The 22,046-nt window shown below is 36.2% G+C and overlaps 2 protein-coding genes across 3 annotated transcripts in view; one reads left to right on the forward strand and one right to left on the reverse strand.

Moving 5' to 3' along the window:
- Positions 1-9,420, forward strand: part of LOC121379044 (centrosomal protein of 95 kDa-like) — a 51,385-nt gene extending 41,965 nt beyond the window's left edge. Inside the window, 4 exon segments of the mRNA XM_041507487.1 lie at positions 109-261; positions 1,006-1,139; positions 3,256-3,340; positions 6,069-9,420. Of these exon segments, the coding sequence (XP_041363421.1) occupies positions 109-261; positions 1,006-1,139; positions 3,256-3,340; positions 6,069-6,233 (537 nt within the window). The 3' untranslated portion in view covers positions 6,234-9,420.
- A 1,880-nt stretch (positions 9,421-11,300) lies between these two features.
- LOC121379407 (ubiquitin domain-containing protein UBFD1-like) overlaps positions 11,301-22,046 on the reverse strand; it is a 31,975-nt gene continuing 21,229 nt past the window's right edge. For both annotated transcript variants that reach the window (XM_041508010.1, XM_041508011.1), the window contains 5 exons: positions 21,690-21,725; positions 19,610-19,785; positions 15,105-15,276; positions 13,056-13,138; positions 11,301-11,578 (listed from right to left, as the gene is read on the reverse strand). In XM_041508010.1, coding sequence (XP_041363944.1) covers positions 11,468-11,578; positions 13,056-13,138; positions 15,105-15,276; positions 19,610-19,785; positions 21,690-21,725 — 578 coding nt within the window. In that variant the 3' untranslated portion in view covers positions 11,301-11,467. The remainder of the gene's footprint in view (positions 11,579-13,055; positions 13,139-15,104; positions 15,277-19,609; positions 19,786-21,689; positions 21,726-22,046) is intronic.

Here is a 22,046-nt window from a genome sequence, read left to right on the forward strand (position 1 = left end):
AATATAATTTAATTGTTTTTTAATGAACATCCAGAGGTTACCTAAACATTTAATTGCGCAAAATACTTATTTAAAGTATTACATTATTTTCAAAATGTGTCTTTTTAGAGAGAAATAAAAGATCGTCAAAAACAGCAAATTGCATTCCGGAATAAAGTACACGAAAAGCGAATCCAGTCATCTCGAGCAAGGCGCTACTACGATGAATACCAAGTGAGAATGAGAGCGAAAATGCTGAAGAGGCGAACCAGAGAAGAAATGGTGAGTAAAATGAAGAAGAACATGGTCCAGTTGTTAGTTTGGACACTTGCTAATGAGTGTATATTTTAGGCCATTGTTAATAACAGTTAGACTTAATGGTGTTGTGGGGAGTGGGACGTAACCCAGTGGTAAAGCACTCTCTTGATTCGCGGTCGGTTTGGGATCGATCCCCGATGGTGGGCCCAATGGGCTGTTTCTAGTTCCAGCTAGTGCATTACAACTCGTATATCAAAGTATGTGGTATGTGCTATCCTGTCTGGAATAGTGCATATAAAAGATTCCTTACTACTAATGGAAAAATGTGGGTTTCCTCTCTGATTGTCAAAACTACCAAATGTTTAATCATCCCATAGCTGATGATTAATAAATCAATGTGCTCTAGTAGTGTCGTTAAACAAAACAAACTTTTAGTGGTGTTGTGGCGATTGATAATAATCAAAAGTTCATCTCTGGATGATCGATTATGTAATCCATAATTAATTGTCGTGGAAAATGTCAACTAATTATTCATGCAGTTTAAATTATGAAATACATATGAAAACTGTTTTAAAAAACCCCAGATATAGAATAGATATTAAAGGTGGAAATAAGACGATTTGAATAGATTGGAATAGGAAAATTTGACGGGTCTATCCCAGGAAATACAATATAGTCCTAACAATCCTTTATAACTGATTGTATTATCGAAAGTTGATTGGATGGTGCAAAGTTAGTTCATAATATTATGTCAACTTATTTTTAAAGATTTTCAAGAACCTGTTCAAAGAAGGACTGGATATTCAGAAAGATCGAATCAAAGAGATCCGACAGTATGCCAGGGAAAAGAGAAGAACTGATGCTGAAAAACGCCAGAATGAGATAGACTCGCTTGAAAACTAGTATCCTTTAATATGCTTTTTATAACCTGAAGACAAAATATCAGGGTATTACTATTTGATGTCAACTGGACAAATGACATCAGGATATTACTATTTGAAGTCAACTGGACAAAAGATAAAATGACATTTTTGTCTCACCTTGATGAAGTCAAAAGACTAGATATAGATTTTACTTTTTCGACAGTGACGGTGGTCATCTTTTGCATTTGGCCCAACCGTTAAATTTTTGTACTTACAGGTAGCTCCATTTCTTACAAACTATAAGTCTTACATCAACATCTATGAATTTTCATCTCAGTGCATGTTAAAAATTTCTGTTTTTTTTTTTAATTTAATTTGTTTTTAATTTATTTATTTTTTAAGAACTCAATTAAACTAAACTGTAAGTCCTACATCAATGAAATGTGGTTAAAAGTTGCATCTATGAATGTTCATCTCAAGGCATGTTAAACATTTGTATGTTTTTTAATTTAATTTGTTTTTAATTTATTTATTTTTGAATAACTAGAGAGAAAACACCAAGTTTTCTCCAAGCTATGTTTTATATACTCTTCAAAAGAAGAAACGCAAAACCACATTGTCGTAACATTTGGAGAATTGATTTAATTATTGAATGGTGAGTCCGATAATTACCAAATGTTGCAGGATTGTTCACAATTCACTCTAGTCCATTGTGAGTAAGTGATAGGACACACCACCAAGGTCAAGGTCATCTGGAGTCAATACCGGGTGTGGCCTCCGCGTGTGTTGACAACTGCCTGGCACCGCCTGCCCATTGAAGCAACCAGAGTACGGATGACGTCCCGGGGGATGGTGGCCCACTCGGCCTGCAAGGCTGCTGCCAGCTCGGGCAGGGTCTGGGGTTGTGGTTGTCGCTGTCGGAGGCGTCGGTCCAACTCGTCCCATAGATGCTCAATTGGGTTCAAATCCGGTGATATCGATGGCCAAGGAAGGACATTAACGTTGTTGTTCTGTAGGAAAGCCGTTGTGAGACGTGCTGTGTGAGGCCTGGCGTTGTCATGTTGGAACACTGCGTTGGCGTTGGCCATAACTGGAACGATGTGTGGCCGGAGAATCTGGTCAAAGTAGCCCTGTGCATTCAGGTTGCCCTGCACGTGGACCAGGTCAGTTCTGCCAGTGTGTGAGATGGCTGCCCACACCATGACACTACCCCCGCCGAATCTGTCCACTTCCTGCACGCAGTTTGCCGCATAACGTTCACCACGACACCTATACACGCGACATCTTCCATCATGACGTCGGAGCAGAAATCGGGACTCGTCACTGAACCACACCTGTCTCCATCGCAGTTGAGGCCATTGTCGATGAATCTGGCAACACTGCAGTCGGAGTCGACGGTGTTGTGGTGTTAAGATGACACCTCGAACTGGACGTCTGGCACGAATTCCTACCTCACGTAGGCGGTTCCGTACGGTCTGGTCGGATATCCTGCGCAAACCTGGTATTGCTGCGGCTGTGGAGGTGGCAGTAGTCAATCGTTCCCGAAGGTGGCGTACCCGGATGTAGCGGTCCTGCCCGGGGGTAGTGACCCGTGGTCGACCGGATCTAGGGAGGTCACGTGTTGATCCATGTTGCTGGTAACGGTCCCACAGTCTGGAGATGGTGCTTGGGGACACATGGAATGCCCTGGCAACGGCCGTTCTGGATTCGCCTGCGTCTAGTCGGCCGATGGCATTGTTTCTCTGCGGTTCACTGAGACGTGGCATGTCCTGGATTGTCAACTGTCGGCCAGATACAGAGGCCAGGCAAGCGAACACCCTGCACTTTTATACTGTCGGTGTTCATGTTGCACGTGCAGACAACGCACGTGCAGTGGTGACAAGGTTTGCACGTGGCTGCGTTTTTGCGAATATTCACATTTTGGAACTTTATTGTACAGTAGCTGCGTTTTATCGAATGTAACCGTGGGAATGTGTTTGGGACATGCAATGACCTTATATTCACAAAGCATGAACCGGCAGGAAACATAAAATCGGAGTTATAACCCATTTGTACCCTTTTGCGTTTCTTTTTTTGAAGAGTATATATAACTAAAATATAGTATTTAATTTTTTGGGTATGGAATTCTTTGAAAATGATCCTTAGCCTGATGCAGCTATCGTGATCAGTTTGAAATGCTGGCTGAGAAAGTGGCTCAAGAAAGAAAAGATTTGGTTGTCCGAGACACTGCCCAACAGAAGGTAATATTTTTATTGCTACAAATTACTGTGTGTGCATTTTAAAACCTATGCCTATTAAGATTACTTGTCTGTCCATGGGGATCAGGGGCAGATGTGATGATTTTCTGAAGAAGGGCTGCAATATTTAAATAGAGGACCTGCAGTATTCAGAGGGGTGTAACATTTAAAAAGGATACCTATAGTTTCCAGGGAGAGGTTCAACGTTTAAAAATGGCACCTTCATTATTAAAAGTATACTAACATGCATTACTTAATATATAGTAATATTTCCCAGAAACACCAAGTCGTCCAAGATATTACATGTAATGTCCCCACTCGATACAAATGCGCTCATTGGATTCATCTCATTCCAGCCAGTGCACCACGATTGATATATCAAAGGTTGTGGTATGTACTATCCTGCCTGTGCATATAAAAGATCCCTTGCTACTAATGGAAAAAAATGTAGCAGGTTTTCTCTCTAAAACTACATGTCAAAATTACCAAATGTTTGACACCCAATAGCCGATGTGTTCTAGTGATGTTATTAAACAAAACAAGCTTCATTGGATTCATATTATGCTAAACACTGGATTCTAGCAGTGTATTTATCTGTATAATTTCAATATCTTCTCCAAGGTTTTGGACCAGATGAAACAAGGGTTTGTTTGTTTTCGTTTTTTTCTTTGATGGTTGTTCAGTAAGTGTGATCGGGTGTACAGTTTACATCTTTCTTTTCATCTCTCTTTTTGGATGAGATTAACTCTTTTTAGTTACCTACGGGTCCAGATGGAGGGGACTATAGGTTTTGTCTCCATCCTTCTGTCTGTCTGTCTGTCTATCTGTCTGTTTGTCCCACATATATACTACTCAAAAGAATTTAAGGGTCAGACGATATTTTCGACATTATTTTCTGAATGTCAATTATATTAGCTAGACCATAATTTCACGCATGGTATTGTTCCATTTTGACGAAAGTGGGTCTAAGCAACCCATAAATGAATTAAAATCCACTGTCATTGACACTGTCGACTAGTTCTAATGGTGAAAACATGCTTACATTTGCACGTAAATTAGGGTGAAAGCGAAAGGTCTGCTAAGTGCCCATAACTTGCTTTTTCACAAAGCTCTTCATTTGCACGCTTTGCATGTGTATTCCATGTTCCCAATGCTGAATTTCCGTATAATTGGAGCTTGCGTTCGTGTACGGTGCACACTCCAAATTCGACAATGGTACGACGTCAACTGACTATCGAAGATCGAGGAAGGGCTATTGCTTGGCTTCAGGATGGTAATACGCAAAGAAATGTTGCTCTGAGACTTGGTGTCAGTCAGAGTGTCGTTGGCCGACTGTGGCAACGGTACCAAGCAACGAATTCTGTTCGAAATCGTCCACGTTCGGGAAGACCCCGAAGCACTACAAATAGAGAGGACTGCTACATCACCAATATGGCTCTACGTCAACGCACAACCACTGCACGCCGATTACGTGACAATCTGCGGACTGCGACTGGAACTCGAGTGTCTGATCAAACCATACGCAATCGTCCGAGAGCCAATAATCTACGCTGCCATCGCCAGGCTGTTCGACCACCACTTCTACCACGTCACAGAACGGCCAGACGTCACTGGTGCCCACTTCATCTGCGGTGGCAACGTGTTCAGTGGGGTCGAGTGATGTTCACTGATGAGTCCAGGTTTAGTCTCCAGTTCAACGACGGTCGGATTCGTGTCTACAGACGTCCTGGGGAGCGCTTCGCTGACGTTAACGTTAGACAACGTCACCGGTTCGGTGGTGGCAGCGTCATGGTGTGGGGCGGCATCTCTATCCACCACAGGACCCCCCTCTATGTGGTGGATGGCAATCTGAATGGAATCCGCTATCTGAATGAGATTATCCAGCCGTTGGTTCTCCCAGGCCTTCAGCAGATTGGCGGCGGGGCAGTTCTGCAGGATGACAATGCCAGACCCCACCGCGCCAGGGTGGTAACGGACTTTCTCAGACAACAAGGTATCGCCAGGATGGATTGGCCAGCATATTTGCCTGACTTGGCCCCAATAGAGAACGCCTGGGACGAATTAGGCAGGAGAGTTCGGGATAACCATGCCCCTCCGGCCAACCTTCATGATCTGGGTCAACTTCTTATGGCAGAGTGGCAGGCCATTCCCCAAGAGTTCTTCAGACGTCTGATCAACAGCATGAGGCAACGATGTGTCGAGTGTATTCGCACCAGGGGTGGATTCACACACTATTAAACGAATGTTCTAATGTGTAAAATCCATGTTTGACAACCTTCAACTTTGACAGCATGTCATGTGACTTTCTTGTATACAGTGACGTTTATTTGTGGGTTTTTGTAAATATGGAACAATAAATTAAATTTTTGGTGTAGTTTACATCATCAATCTAATACACTCTGAAACTTATTTGGTTATAAATTTTTGACCCTTAAATTCTTTTGAGTAGTATAGTTTTGCAGACCTTTTTTTCACATTGCCTCAAGTTATTGAGCTAAAATTTTGTATATAGCTTTATCATGTACTGGCAGGGATACAGATAAAAAACAATTATATTGATTTACCCATATTTGACAGAGTTATGGCCTTTGAACTTAAGACATAACATCATGTTTTTGGGCCTGGTGTGGGACATGTATTGCTTTAGCAGTACTCTCCGATGCCATATAACCGTAAATAAAATGTGTTGAGTGCGTCATTAAATAAACCATTTCCTTCCTTCGAATCGCAGGTTCTGGACCAGATGAAGAAGGAACTGCGTAAGAAGATGGAGAAGGAGATTCAGAATTTCCAGGACCAGCTGTTCCGCGATGAGGATGACGCATATTTCAGACAGCTCGATGCAGACAGACTCAAACACGAGCTTCACATGGCCAAATACCAGACCAAGATTTAAGACACACGTTTAGTGTAGCCAGATGATGAAAGTCCAACAGTAGTTGTCTATTGATCTATAACCTAACCTCTTTGTGTGCGCAGTTCCCTATTACAGACTCCATGAGCGAAGGATGTGCGCAGTTTCCTATTTATTACAGACTCCATGAGTGAAGGATAACATAGAAAGGTGTTCACGTGACTGGCAGGGTTAGCTCTGGGTGCGAAGAAACTTTCGGCAAATTATACCTTAAACTTACAAAAATAACAGAAATCCAGTTAATTTCTAGCAAAATATTAATTATTACCTGAAATTATTTATTTCGCCAAAGTGGAATAAAATTCACCAATTGTTTTTAAAATTCACAATTGGCGAATTTGGCAAGTGCTGGAAATGTGTTACTCATGACACAAGAGTAGATTTTAGCTATCATTGGCTTTTGGGACATTTGGACTAGTCCATTGTAATGGGGAAATGCACATAGGTAGAGGTCAGGTGAAGTACGTGTATTCATAAAAATGAAAACAAGGTTTTCTTCATATTTATTATTTCATTCAATGTAACATTTGATCTTGGCAAGGAAGCCAACCAGTATAAAGAGAATTTGTCACGAGTGTCTGCTTGAGATGAAGAAATCCCAACCTCAAAGATGCACAACTGTTGTCTGAAATAAACCTTGGCATGTGTCAAACGAAATATTTCCTTGTTGCCAACAAGTGATTTATTTTACTTGCTACTCAGTTAAAAAAAAGAAGAAATATCATACTAAGCACAAAACTTTTGAATTGATTTGTTGAACAAAGCTTGTGGTACCTCTCATCTCAAAACTTGTATGTGGTTTGCAGCAATGCATTGTTCCCCGGCATGATCAGCTAAGCATTGGTGCCAGCGTATATATTTGTATGTTGATTAATGTTAGGTTAAACATAATTTAAAATTGCACAAACCTTGAGTTAAAATTCTATGGGTTAAAAGGTTTTTCAAAACATTTGATAAAATGTCAGATAAAACTTTGATGAAGTATGATGTAAATCAAGTATTAAAGTTACTAAAATATTTTGTTACACTTTAGTTAGATATTTAGAAGAGCAGAGATAAGGGGTTCCCCTCCCCAAAGACATTTTTAGTATGGTCAAATGGAAGATTTTGTATGTATTATATTTGGTATTTTTACATATTACTTCATACTTTATGAACTGAATGGGTTGTAGAGATATTGTATACTACTAGTCAGAAGAAGTTAAGGGCCACATGGACACTGTGTCTGAGAGGGGTAGCCCATTCACTGTGCCAGTCACTTGGAAACACTCTTACAGTTAAATGGATGACGGAATGGCTCACATGCAGGCATCTTGCTACTTGTCTCGTGGATTTGCTATCATTCAGACATGACAGGGCTCGACTACAGTCCAGAATGCTGTTTACATTTTGGTGGTATAGTTATCCAAAGCCAAATTGCAAAACAATTTATACCCTTCCAACCCTAATCAAACATGAAAAGTGTTAATATAAAAAAAGGAATTTCACGTGCACCATGCAGTTTTCAGGCAGGTGCGCTGCTTAGTACCCTCTCCCCCCCCCCCCAAACAAGAAAGAAAAGAGTTTTAAAAAGTCAAACAACCAAACAAACTACGAGTAAAAGACTCATGTACATGCAATCTGAAATGTTTTATAAAAGTCTGTAACTTACTTTTGATTATCTATCACCGTCTCTGAATATTTTATTATTTTTTTAAAAAGTAAGGTAAAATGTCATACTGGCCCTTAACTTGTTGTGACTAGTATATTTCTTAATTCTTATATTTACAATTATCACATCTTAAGTTTTGATTTCACCCCAAATTATCGAGTTATTCACAGCTATGTCGAAACCATTAAATTATTTTTAATTCTTACCTAAGTGTTGATGTATGCAATTTGTAATTTATTTTTTCACATCTTATCTAAATTCTTTGTAAAGTAAACAATAATATTTTAAATACAAATTTAATGTATACATGTATTATAGTTATGTTGTAAAAACTATACCATGTATGGTAACATATATACACATTTATTTATATATGCCATTTTTCATTTGTGTTAATCTGTGATAGCTTGTGATGTACATATTTAATCCGTCCAATGCTGATATTATTCGATGAATAAATTTATTTATTTTACATAAACTAGTGAAACCCCTTAAAGTGGACACCCATGGGAAAAAAAAGACTGGTTTTAAGGGATAAAACGTTTAGAGAGATTTTGTCCTATGATATATAAAAAGGGACTGGGAAAACATCCGGTTTTGATGGAAATCTGGTTTACTGAGGGTCCAGATTTGAGAGGTTTCTCTATGAATTTTGTAAAAATGTTTCTATGCAAGTAAGCATTATTACTATTGATTTTGTTTAGTTTAACTTTCCAGGTGTATTGTAACACCTGGAAATCATTTTTTGAATACAATAATGTTTCAGAGAGTGTCTGAGCAATGGGAGATTGTATGATCGGGTAACCAGTACAGCCAATATGTTTTGAACATTCCAGATAGTACACCACATATGGTGAACATAAATAACCATATGACTGCATTGAAGTGCCTGTAAATAAGTCATTTACTCTCAGAAAAATAAAATATAATAAGGCAGCATCTATTTTTTCTCTCTCTCCATCTCTTTCTTGCTCTTTCTCTCCCTCTCTCTCTCTCTCTCTCTCTCTCATACTCCAGATTCTCTGTTGACACCAAATTTCTGATGAATTGGTAGAAAAATACAGGCATGTCACTAACATAGGCGTACAGTGTTTATTAGTGCTAGGAACATCTTGTTTTCATCAGAAAGATTATCTCATGGTATGTAATCTTCAATTTCACCATATTGGTGGAAGTGCTAATTTCCATACCCAGTCTTCAGTGCCTGTGATCATTAACTATTATTTTTCTTTCTTTAGATCAATCTTTAATTTTATAGATATAATTCACAAATCTAGAACTGTTTTGAGGACTCGTGAAAATCGGTCTCTCTCTCTCTCTCTCTCTCTCTCTCTCTCTCTCTCTTCTGTTTTCAATAAAAGACTTCTATTTAACATTAATTAATTATTTGAACCAACAAAAAATATTAACTTGCAAAAACAGATGTTTGAAACACAATAATGGATCCACTTAAATTGTTCATCTCTCATTGTCAACAGTTTTGTACTATTAGGCATCAATAATAAAATTTATATTGTACTAGTTGTATTGTTATTTTTGAACCCATCACGTTTAAATACAGGCCTCGTACAACTAGGTGAAGTGATGCACAACTTTGTTTTGATCAGAATGTAGTCCTTCAACCAGTGCCAGATTTATTAGGGGCAAAGGAGGCAATTTCCACAGGCCCTCAGACCAAGGACTTCCTTTACAAAAAAACTGGCCTCAGTGGCGTCGTGGTTAGGCCATCGGTCTACAGGCTGGTAGGTACTGGGTTCGGATCCCAGTCGAGGCATGGGATTTTTAATCCAAATACCGACTCCAAACCCTGAGTGAGTGCTCCTCAAGGCTCAATGGGTAGGTGTAAACCACTTGAACCGAACAGTGATCCATAACTGGTTCAACAAAGCCATGGTTTGTGCTATCCTGCCTGTGGGATGCGCAAATAAAAGATCCCTTGCTGCCTGTCGTAAAAAAGTAGCCTATGTGGCGACAGCGGGTTTCCTCTAAAAAAACCAGTGTCAGAATGACCATATGTTTGACATCCAATAGTCGATAAGATAAAAAAAATCAATGTGCTCTAGTGGCGTCGTCAAATAAAACAAACTTCTTCCTTTACAAAAAATGTAATAATTGTAAAATTAGTTAATTTTTTTTATTTGTTATGCAATTTAATTTCTGTGATGAGGTCCCCCCGAACCTGAAGTGCCTCAGGCCCCCCCCCCCCCCCCCCAAGGTATAAATCCGGCCCTGTCTTCAACTCTGATGCGATATAACTGAAATTTAAAATGTGTCAAGTACATTGTTAAATAAAACATTCCATGTTTCCTTTGTTTTGGCCAACTTTGTCCTGTCGGGGGGCAAGATTTAGCTCCGTCAGTTGAGGTGCTTGTGTTGCAGGATCGAACCACCTCTGTGGATCCATTCAACAATTTTTTTCTCCTCGTTCCAACCAGTGCACCACAACTTGTCAAAGGCTGTAGTATGTGCTTTCCTGTCTGTGGGAAAGTGCATATAAAAGATCCCTTGCCATTAAGAAAAATGTAGCAGGTTTCCTCTGATGACTACGAGTTAGAATTACCAAATGTTTGACATCCAACAGCTGATGATTAGTTAATCAATGTGCTCTAGTGTTGTCGTTAAGCAAAACAAACAAATTGTCCTGTCATTGTCTCAATAGTCGAAGCCATGTCACCTTATAAAATAGTAAGGGCCAGTTTCTATTTTCTGCATTTTAATTTATTATATATCTGTACCACATTCTTCTCTATACTGTAATCCTAGTTTATGAGAATAACATTCATTGTCATTGTCATTCGTTGTCGTAGTTGCAGATGAATGGCGAAGAACTTAAAGTTAGGTGTGAACACTTCATAGACAAGTGCTAATTATCTTTAAAGAGCCAGCACAAAAACAATACATGTGACAAAATCAGAGATAAGCCTAGCCCAGACTGCACCATTGTCTCCTGGCTGTGTATGATCAAGTGATGATATAGCATGAATGAATGAATGAATGTTTAACGACACCCCAGCACAAAAATACACATTGGCTATTGGGTGTCACAAATGGTAAGTATATGAAAATATTTATGTAGAACCACAGTGTAATGAAAATTGTGTTTGGGTATATATACCATGCTGAATGGAATATTTAATGACAACTCCACACTCTGGGATCTTTTATGTGCACCATCCCACAGAAAGGATAGTACATACCACGGCCTTTGGTCCACCATGCGGCCTTTAAGAGGCCACATTTATATTCTCCCTAATCATCTGAATTAGTATAAACTGACCTGTATTGAGCATCCACCTGTATTAAAAGACCACATTTTGATACTCCCTATGATGGCTGCTTAACACAGGTTTGACTAATGCTAAATCTTGAGGAATTAAAAAAAAACGACCACATGAACATCAATATACATATAGTTTATTTCCAAGTATTTGTCTAAGCAAAAATATAACCTTGAAAATGTCCGTATGATGTCAAATAAACAAACTGCTTTGCAAGCAAAAGCTGGCCTCTTGGAACATAGACTTAGTGAATTCATATCCCGCCATTATGTCAGAGGTCTGGGACTCTAAAAATACTGCCATTTCCCAAGAACTGCATCCTTGATGGCATCAACATATTGAGCTGGAACCCAGTACACCCAATATCGGGAAGCTTCTGTTGGTCCTAACTGGATACCCTGAAAGAAAACAAAGAAATATTTGTTTAAAAGTTGCAGACCTGGGTCCTAATTCACAAAGGTCTCTTAGGCTCTGCTAGACAACAAAGCATCCTCTTTGCAAGTCTTTTAGCATTGCACTGCGAGATCGCAAAGTTGCGAGAGTTTAGTGAATTAGGCCCAAGTTAGCCAGTTCCTTTTTTTGTCAGCAACAAGTTGTCTTTTATGTTAACTTTACTACAAACAGAACAGCACATACCATATCATTTGATAAATCAATTTTGGAGCATTTATTAAAACTAAGACTATGTAAATTACATAAGCTCTGCACATTTATACCATATCTCAAATGAAAGTATTTAACAAATCAAATATAAAAAGTAAAAAGGGGCACTACAAAACGTAAGGTTTGTTATAAAAAAAATTGTTATAGGAAATTTAAACCCTACCCTCTCCAATTTCAATGAAATTTGGTATATAAGGTTATTTTGGCCAAAAAACCTGAAATTCTAAGTTTCAGCTTAATCGGACCAACAGTTTCCGAGTTATGGCCATTTTGTTTTTAAAAATTTTGTCAAAAAAGGGCGTGGCCGCCCTTTTTTAAATTGCCATATCTCAGCAACCAATGGTCCAATTTTGACAAATGAGGTATCATTGGAAAGGGGGAATTACAAGGAATCCAAATCTGGCATTATTCCTGACACTTGGGTTACTTTTGGGCTGATGACCGTTTGACCTATATTTTGACCTTGAAATTTACCTTGTGGGACACGTGACTTTGAGATGACCTTTGATTAAAATTATAGCCCAACATGTTATCTACAACATATAAAAAAATGTTTCATTAGTCAGCAATTTCAGATTGAAATATGTATGATACCTCATTTGTCAAAATTGGACCATTGGTTGCTGAGTTATGGCAATTTAAAAATGGGTGGCCATGCCCTTTTTTGACAAAATTTAAAAAAAGGAACGGCCATAACTCGGAAACTGTTGGTCCGATTAAGCTAAAACTTGGAATTTCAGTTTTTTTGGCCAAAATAACCTTATATACCAAATTTCATTGAAATTGGAGAGGGTAGGTTTTAACCCATTGGGTGATCTGACATGGAATGACCCGAAAACCAACTACAAGGAACCTACATTTAAAAGAGTAATCCTAATGCTAATCATGTAATAAAAAAACATTAATGAAAATAATATGTAGTAGAATATTTATCGATTTGATGTGAAATGATTTGATGTGAAAATGATTTGATGTAAAAACTAAAATTACAAAGAAATGTATTTCATATGTAAAAATTACAAAGAAATGTACTATAGTAATCTAAAGCAATCTAATCTTTTAACACTTGATATTATGGCATTCTGTTGAAAATATTGATTGTTTTCAAACATGAAGTCACTGGCAGTACAATGTTGGAGTTATCTCCCCATTTTTGGAAACCAACCAGCATTAAAAAGAAAATCACATCACTAACATAAACTGAAAACTCACCAGTATATGATGCTCTTCATGGCCGTCTAGAGGTTCACTCACAACTGTCTTAATGGAATTCATCGGTAATTTATCTGTTCTGTCTGAAATAACAAAAGCCTCATCAACAACTATTTTAAGTCTAATTTCAACAACTATTTTAAGAAGGAAGGACGTAATATTTTACTTAGCGACGCACTCAACATGTTTTAATTAATATGGCATCGGATATGGTTAACAACTATTTTAAGTCTAATTTCAACAACTATTTTAAGTCTAATTTCAACAACTATTTTAAGAAGGAAGGACGTAATCTTTTACTTAGCGACGCACTCAACATGTTTTAATTAATATGGCATCGGATATGGTTAACTATTTTAAGTCTAATTTCAACAACTATTTTAAGTCTAATTTCAACAACTATTTTAAGAAGGAAGGACGTAATCTTTTACTTAGCGATGCACTCAACATGTTTTAATTAATATGGCATCGGATATGGTTAACAACTATTTTAAGTCTAATTTCAACAACTATTTTAAGAAGGAAGGACGTAATCTTTTACTTAGCGATGCACTCAACATGTTTTAATTAATATGGCATCGGATATGGTTAACAACTATTTTAAGTCTAATTTCAACAACTATTTTAAGAAGGAAGGACGTAATCTTTTACTTAGCGATGCACTCAACATGTTTTAATTAATATGTATAATAAAACTGTAGTGGGTTTTCTCTGATGACTACAAGTCATAATTACCAAATACTCGACATCCAATAACCGATGATTAATTAATTAATGTCTATAACTATTTGTAGTGAGGGTATTATTAAACTTTTCATAGTGTGATATATTGTGATATTGGAATCTGAACTGATACATACCATAATATATTGCGAAGACCAAATTTAATGTTTTTTATTTAACGATACTACTCATGGGCTACTCTTTTTGATTAGCAGCAATGGATCTTTTATATGCACCGTCCCATTGGGTCCCGTGGCAGTACGGAACTCCCTCTTAATCTCCGGTGCAGTGACGAACCTGTTCCTGAGAGCAACAATCCGTATCAGCCGATCTTGTCTGACAGTTGTCTGTTTGGGTCATCCCCTTCCTCTCCTCATTGTAACGTTACCAGTCTGGCGGTGTAACGTTACAAGCCGGGAAATCACGCTTTTTGATTTTCGAAACAATCGAGCCACCTGATTCTGGGACTGTCCCGCCTGCACCATCCCAATTGCTTGCCATTTTTGTTCCTCTGTCAGGTATTGTCGTGGAGGCATTTTTACTGCAATGAGGAGTGCTGGCTATCGTGTCCAATTTATACTCTACAATGCACGTGCAATGCATGATTCTGCTGAACCATGAAGGGTAAGGAACGCTGCATCTGTGTGGGACAACACTTATGGCCAATGGACCTGGGTTCGGATTTGGCTGGGTCAAGTGTAACATGGTCCTTTCAGATGCAAAATATACATATAGGGGTTCCTTTATTTTTTGTGCCACGTATATCAACTTACACCAGTTTACATAAAACCTTCAAGGCATATATTATTGTAATTTATGAATCTAATGTTTTATTTTATATGTTAATGTAAACATCCAAACATATTTTTGAATTTCTCTCCCAGTGACACAACACAACCAATATGACTACCCAAACTATAAAGCTGACAGATGGCCTATACTTAGCTATACTCTGTTTCATAATTATCATTTTCCTATATGGTTAATGAAAACACTATTTGTGCTCATTTACACAGTTAATAACAGACAACTTTTGTTGAATAATGATAATAAATTTTGACATTGTTTTGTTTTTTAAATATTGTCATTGTGTGTTATCCAAACCAAGGAGCATGGAACACCATTTATATTTATCTTATTTACATAATCTAAATTAACCTGAAACAAAGTATAATAGGAAGTGTTTGTTGTCTAAAACTTAAGAAAAGTCAGTGATGTAAATGAAAGGCTGAATCTATTTATCTGCAGTCTTTCAAACGGATGTTCCACCATGTTTTGAAGTATGTTATATTAATAAGCATTTTAACAATTAATCATTTGTCTTACCTTTGGTTCCTATCCACAACTGATCTAATTCCAGTTTAAAAGTGAGTCGCACTTTTCCTCCAGCCTTGTTGTACATGCCATGGATGGGGAATGATGGGAGGGGTTCCTTGGCTTTCTTACCAGGCATCAAGTCATCGGGCTTCCCATATTTTTCTAAAACCTTCTTATGTTGCTGCAAGGAAACAAGATTGTCAGTAAAGAAACAATAATAATCTGAGTTAAAAATAACAAGAAATGAGATCATTTTGTGCACTATTTGTTGTAGAACAAAATTTCATCAGTAGCTATTACAGGTTAACACATTGTTTTGTGATTGAGAAACATTTTTAAAATAATAAGTCCAAAATGGACTGCATGTTTTCCCCATCCATTTTTATATACAGACAAGATCAAATACTTTTTATCACTAGCTGGAATGGGAAAATAAATTTAATGATATTACGCAGATGCCATACAGTTTTCTCAGTCTTGCATCAAAAATGCACCTGAAACACACAACTTAAAATTAAAACTCAAACACTTCTCTGGACTTCAACCCCCCCAAAAAAAAAAAAAAGATCAAGACACACAAAGTACAACAATTTTTTTTTTTTTTTCAGTTACTGATAAAGGTAACAAATACTCAACATGCAGCTTAAATCTATCTACAAACTGACAGCTCTAGTACAACACTAGACTAGATCTACATTACCATTATTTCTCAGAGGTATGGGGGGGGGTTTTAAAAAATGAAAAATGCATTTTATGGTATTAGAAACACCAGAATGGCAAGAAACACTTCAGATGTAACGGAAGGGTACCGATAATCACAACAATAAAATCTAGCTGATGTTTGATTTCAATTAATAAAACAGCTCTAATAGTGACAAATATGCCGTTGTGTTTAAAAACTAGAGTCTGTCACTTTAAACTGTAACGGTAACACATTCTTAACAACCAGCTTAAATCTATCTCCAAACTAAATGCTTTAATACAATACCTTCTGTTTACACAACATCTCTTAGTACAATACTTCTGTTTACACAACATCTCTTAGTAAAATACCTTCTGTTTACACATCTCTTAGTAAAATACCTTCTGTTTACACAACATCTCTGAGTACAATACCTTCTGTTTACACAACATCTCTTAGTACAATACCTTCTGTTTACACAACATCTCTTAGTACAATACCTTCTGTTTACACGACATCTCTTAGTAAAATACCTTCTGTTTACACAACATCTCTTAGTACAATACCTTCTGTTTACACTACATCTCTTAGTAAAATACCTTCTGTTTACACAACATCTCTTAGTACAATACCTTCTGTTTACACGGCATCTCTTAGTAAAATACCTTCTGTTTACACAACATCTCTTAGTACAATACCTTCTGTTTACACAACATCTCTTAGTAAAATACCTTCTGTTTACACAACATCTCTTAGTACAATACTTCTGTTTACACAACATCTCTTAGTAAAATACCTTCTGTTTACACATCTCTTAGTAAAATACCTTCTGTTTACACAACATCTCTTAGTACAATACCTTCTGTTTACACAACATCTCTTAGTACAATACCTTCTGTTTACACAACATCTCTTAGTACAATACCTTCTGTTTACACGACATCTCTTAGTAAAATACCTTCTGTTTACACAACATCTCTTAGTGCAATACCTTCTGTTTACACAACATCTCTTAGTGCAATAACGTATGTTTATACAACTTTAGTACAATACCTTCTGTTTACATAACATCTCTTAGTACAATACCTTATGTTTACACAACATCTCTTAGTACAATACCTTCTGTTTACACATCTCTTAGTGCAATACCTTCTGTTTACACAACATCTCTTAGTGCAATACCTTCTGTTTACACAACATCTTTTAGTACAATACCTTCTGTTTACACAACATCTTTTAGTACAATACCTTCTGTTTACACAACATCTCTTAGTACAATACCTTCTGTTTACACGACATCTCTTAGTACAATACCTTCTGTTTACACAACATCTCTTAGTGCAATAACGTATGTTTATACAACTTTAGTACAATACCTTCTGTTTACACAACATCTCTTAGTGCAATACCTTCTGTTTACACAACATCTCTTAGTACAATACCTTCTGTTTACACATCTTTTAGTACAATACCTTCTGTTTACACAACATCTTTTAGTACAATACCTTCTGTTTACACGACATCTCTTAGTGCAATACCTTCTGTTTACACAACATCTTTTAGTACAATACCGTCTGTTTACACAACATCTCTTAGTGCAATACCTTCTGTTTACACAACATCTCTTAGTACAATACCTTCTGTTTACACATCTTTTAGTACAATACCTTCTGTTTACACATCTTTTAGTACAATACCTTCTGTTTACACGACATCTCTTAGTACAATACCTTCTGTTTACACAACATCTCTTAGTACAATACCTTCTGTTTACACATCTCATAGTGCAATACCTTCTGTTTACACAACATCTCTTAGTGCAATAACGTATGTTTACACATCTCTTAGTGCAATAACGTATGTTTACACAACATCTCTTAGTACAATACCTTCTGTTTACACAACATCTCTTAGTACAATACCTTCTGTTTACATAACATCTCTTAGTACAATATCTTCTGTTTACACAACATCTCTTAGTGCATTAACTTATGTGTATACATCTCTTAGTACAATACCTTCTGTTTACACAACATCTCTTAGTACAATACCTTCTGTTTACACATCTCTTAGTGCAATACCTTCTGTTTACACAACATCTCTTAGTGCAATACCTTCTGTTTACACAACATCTCTTAGTGCAATAACGTATGTTTACACAACATCTCTTAGTACAATACCTTCTGTTTACACAACATCTCTTAGTACAATACCTTCTGTTTACATAACATCTCTTAGTACAATATCTTCTGTTTACACAACATCTCTTAGTGCATTAATGTATGTGTATACATCTCTTAGTACAATACCTTCTGTTTACACAACATCTCTTAGTACAATACCTTCTGTTTACACAACATCTCTTAGTACAATACCTTCTGTTTACACAACATCTCTTAGTACAATACCTTCTGTTTACACAACATCTCTTAGTGCAATAACTTATGTGTATACAACTTTAGTACAATACCTTCTGTTTACACAACATCTCTTAGTACAATACCTTCTGTTTACACAACATCTCTTAGTACAATACCTTCTGTTTACACATTTCTTAGTGCAATAACGTATGTTTATACAACTTTAGTACAATACCTTCTGTTTACATAACATCTCTTAGTACAATACCTTATGTTTACACAACATCTCTTAGTGCAATACATGTCTTAGTACAATACCTTCAGTTTACACAACATCTCTTAGTACAATACATTCTGTTTAAACCACATTTCTTTAGTACAATACATGTCTTAGTACAATACCTTCTGTTTACATGACATCTCTTTAGTACAATACATATCTTAGTACAATACCTTCTGTTTAAACAACATCTCTTTAGTAAAATACATGTTTCAGTACAATACCTTCTGTTTACACAGCATCTCTTTCCTACAATACATTCGTTTAAACTAAATTTCTTTAGTACAATACATGTCTTAGTACAATACCTTCTGTTTACATGACATCTCTTTAGTACAATACATGTCTTAATACAATATCTTCTGTTTAAACAACATCTCTTTAGTAAAATACATGTTTTAGTACAATACCTTCTGTTTACACAGCATCTCTTTACTACAATACATGTCTTAGTGCAATACCTTCTATTTACACATCTCTTTAGTACAATACATTCTGTTTAAACAACATTTCTTTACTACAATACAACTTTAGTACAATACCTTCTGTTTACATAACATCTCTTAGTACAATACCTTATGTTTACACAACATATCTTAGTGCAATACATGTCTTAGTACAATACCTTCTGTTTACACAACATCTCTTAGTACAATACATTCTGTTTAAACCACATTTCTTTAGTACAATACATGTCTTAGTACAATACCTTCTGTTTAAACAACATCTCTTTAGTAAAATACATGTTTTAGTACAATACCTTCTGTTTACACAGCATCTCTTTCCTACAATACATTCGTTTAAACTAAATTTCTTTAGTACAATACATGTCTTAGTACAATACCTTCTGTTTACATGACATCTCTTTAGTACAATACATGTCTTAGTACAATATCTTCTGTTTAAACAACATCTCTTTAGTAAAATACATGTTTTAGTACAATACCTTCTGTTTACACAGCATCTCTTTACTACAATACATGTCTTAGTGCAATACCTTCTATTTACACATCTCTTTAGTACAATACATTCTGTTTGAACAACATTTCTTTACTACAATACATGTCTTAGTACAATATCTTCTATTTACACATCTCTTTAATACAATACCTTCTGTTTAAACAACATCTCTTTAATACAATACATGTTTTAGTACAATACCTTCTATTTACACATTTCTTTAGTACAATACCTTCTGTTTACACAACATCTCCTTGGCCGGTTCGGACAACTTGGCCTCTTCCTGAAGTTCCTGTTTGGATGGAGCACTCACGGACAACACGTCGGTTAATGTGGAACCCACGACCATCACCTTAGCACCTTTGGTGACCTTCAGTTCCCGTAATGTCTGGTGATCTTTAACCAAACCTGAACAATAAATCATACTGTTTTATCAGAACGACATAAAAGACAGGGTGTTTCCCAAAACACATAATAATAATTATATTAACAGGGTTTGTGTTTACTAAAGATTTTGAGCTGCCATCCAGGCAAGTGGTGTCAGAACTTTGTCATGCCCATTTGGTGTTTCTTTTTTACTTTACTTTCCTCTATTTTACAAAAGCAATAATTTTTAAATTACACGGTAAAACAACATTATATATGATAACATTTATTTACACAAAAATGTGTTCAATTTCTATCACCAGGCAGGCAAACGTAGGGATTTGAGTTGCCCACTATTATTTGCAATCAAAAAGGGTAATTGGGAATCCCATAAGTTCAAACCCTATATTAAGTTAGTTGGTTTCATCTGCAATAAACAAAGTCAACAGACAACGATGAAAATGCAATTCTGATGCCTTGCAACATCCTTCTTCGCCTCACCCATCCCCTCTTATATTAGTACCATTTCTAGAATGGCCCTTAGATATATGAAAACATACACAGTCTTATCAATTCAGGGGACAGTATTTTAAAATCTTAAGTAACTGTAAAATCTCACGTCACTTCAAATGCTTTTAACCTAGGTAACCTAGGTAACCAATTGTTAGGTTACTAATACTACAATACACTAACGTACATTTTGTTAACAAACCAACATTATTGTTAGGAATAAGCTTGAATTTCATCATTGATCATCGGTTATAATCAGTTGGCACCAATATACATTTCGATTATACAATTGGTTAGAATTATATGTACATATAAAATAACAAGGATTTGAATTGTAACGTTCATGCACATATTTTCCAGTTCACCGGGATCTAGACCTTACAAATGGCTAATTTTACCTTTAGTAACTATTTAATCTCTTTTTTCTTCTTTATGTAACATGTATACATGGAAATAAAGTCCAATCCCAACTTATTTACATCAACTCCATCATCTAAACTGGAGGTACCACTACTGTTAACATTTCCCCACAAAACTGATTACAATTTTTTTGTAATCGATTATCGATTTTTGTAATCGATTATAGATATTGTAATCGATTATCGATTATAGATATTGTAATCGATTATAGATTTTTGTAATCGATTACAGATTTTTGTAATCGATTACAGATTTTTTTAATCGATTACAGATTATTTGTAATTATTTATAGATTTTTGTAATTGATCACCACATCAGTGGAGTTAAACAGATCAATTTTCAATTACAATCAATCATTGGAACATCACTAACTAACACACTTAAAAATTAAAGTTTAACATTAAAAATCTGGGGTTTTTAATTAGCAGTTTGAGATTTTTTTTCTCTCTTCCCACAGAAGGAAATACATAAGAGATTATTATATGAGCTAGTGTGTCATACTTAGTTTACGAAACGAGTGTCAGGATTCTTGTATTACTGAAGAGAGTGAGGGTAATACATGTACATGAATCCTGACACGAGTTTCGTAAAATCAGTACGATTGACACGTGAGTGTAATAAATTCTTTATTATCCACATTAACAAAAATATTATTTTTATGAATAACAAGCTAGGACCATGTCAAAACGTTTCAAATGTAAATAGAAATAGATGACAAAATGACGTCATTTCCCAATATTACGTCATCTGTTGTGTACATGAAATCATTACGACACACGTGTGTCATACTGGTTATATTTCCCTGAATATCTTCAACTATGTAGATAATGAAAATGTTTATGAACTTTCAAACCCACTAAGTTGAGATGTTGAAATGGGAATGAGAAGACTTAGGAGGAATTGGATCCCACACGCCAATGCCTATCAAACCATTGTGAAGAATTATTTAATCTCCGCTAATGTTAGTTGTCACATACTCTCAGCAATTTTTATAAACGTTACAGATGTTGCTTTACCTTTAAACATTAATTTCTGCATAGCTGGAGGCACACCTGAAAGAAACCAAAATCAATTTATTTAGAAAGAAACAATTACTTTACACTTCTGATGTAGTTGTACACCAGTATTGCCAGAAATACATTTTTGGGTATGGCGCTATGGAACTGAATGCAACCACAGTCAAAATGGGGTATGGGGGGCCTCCCCCCAAAAGAAAATGGGTTAAGTTTAGAGTTAGGATTAAGAAAATCATACAGTAATGATAAGAGTAATTAATTCTGTCAAAAGGTTAACTGGAAAAAAATAAATCTGCAAAAACCTTTGGGTATAGCACCATACCCGTTTCACCGTCTGGCAGAAATCCTGTACAGCGA

The sequence above is a fragment of the Gigantopelta aegis genome, chromosome 8, assembly GCF_016097555.1.
Source record: "Gigantopelta aegis isolate Gae_Host chromosome 8, Gae_host_genome, whole genome shotgun sequence".
In the NCBI taxonomy this organism is placed as follows: Eukaryota; Metazoa; Mollusca; class Gastropoda; order Neomphalida; family Peltospiridae; genus Gigantopelta; species Gigantopelta aegis.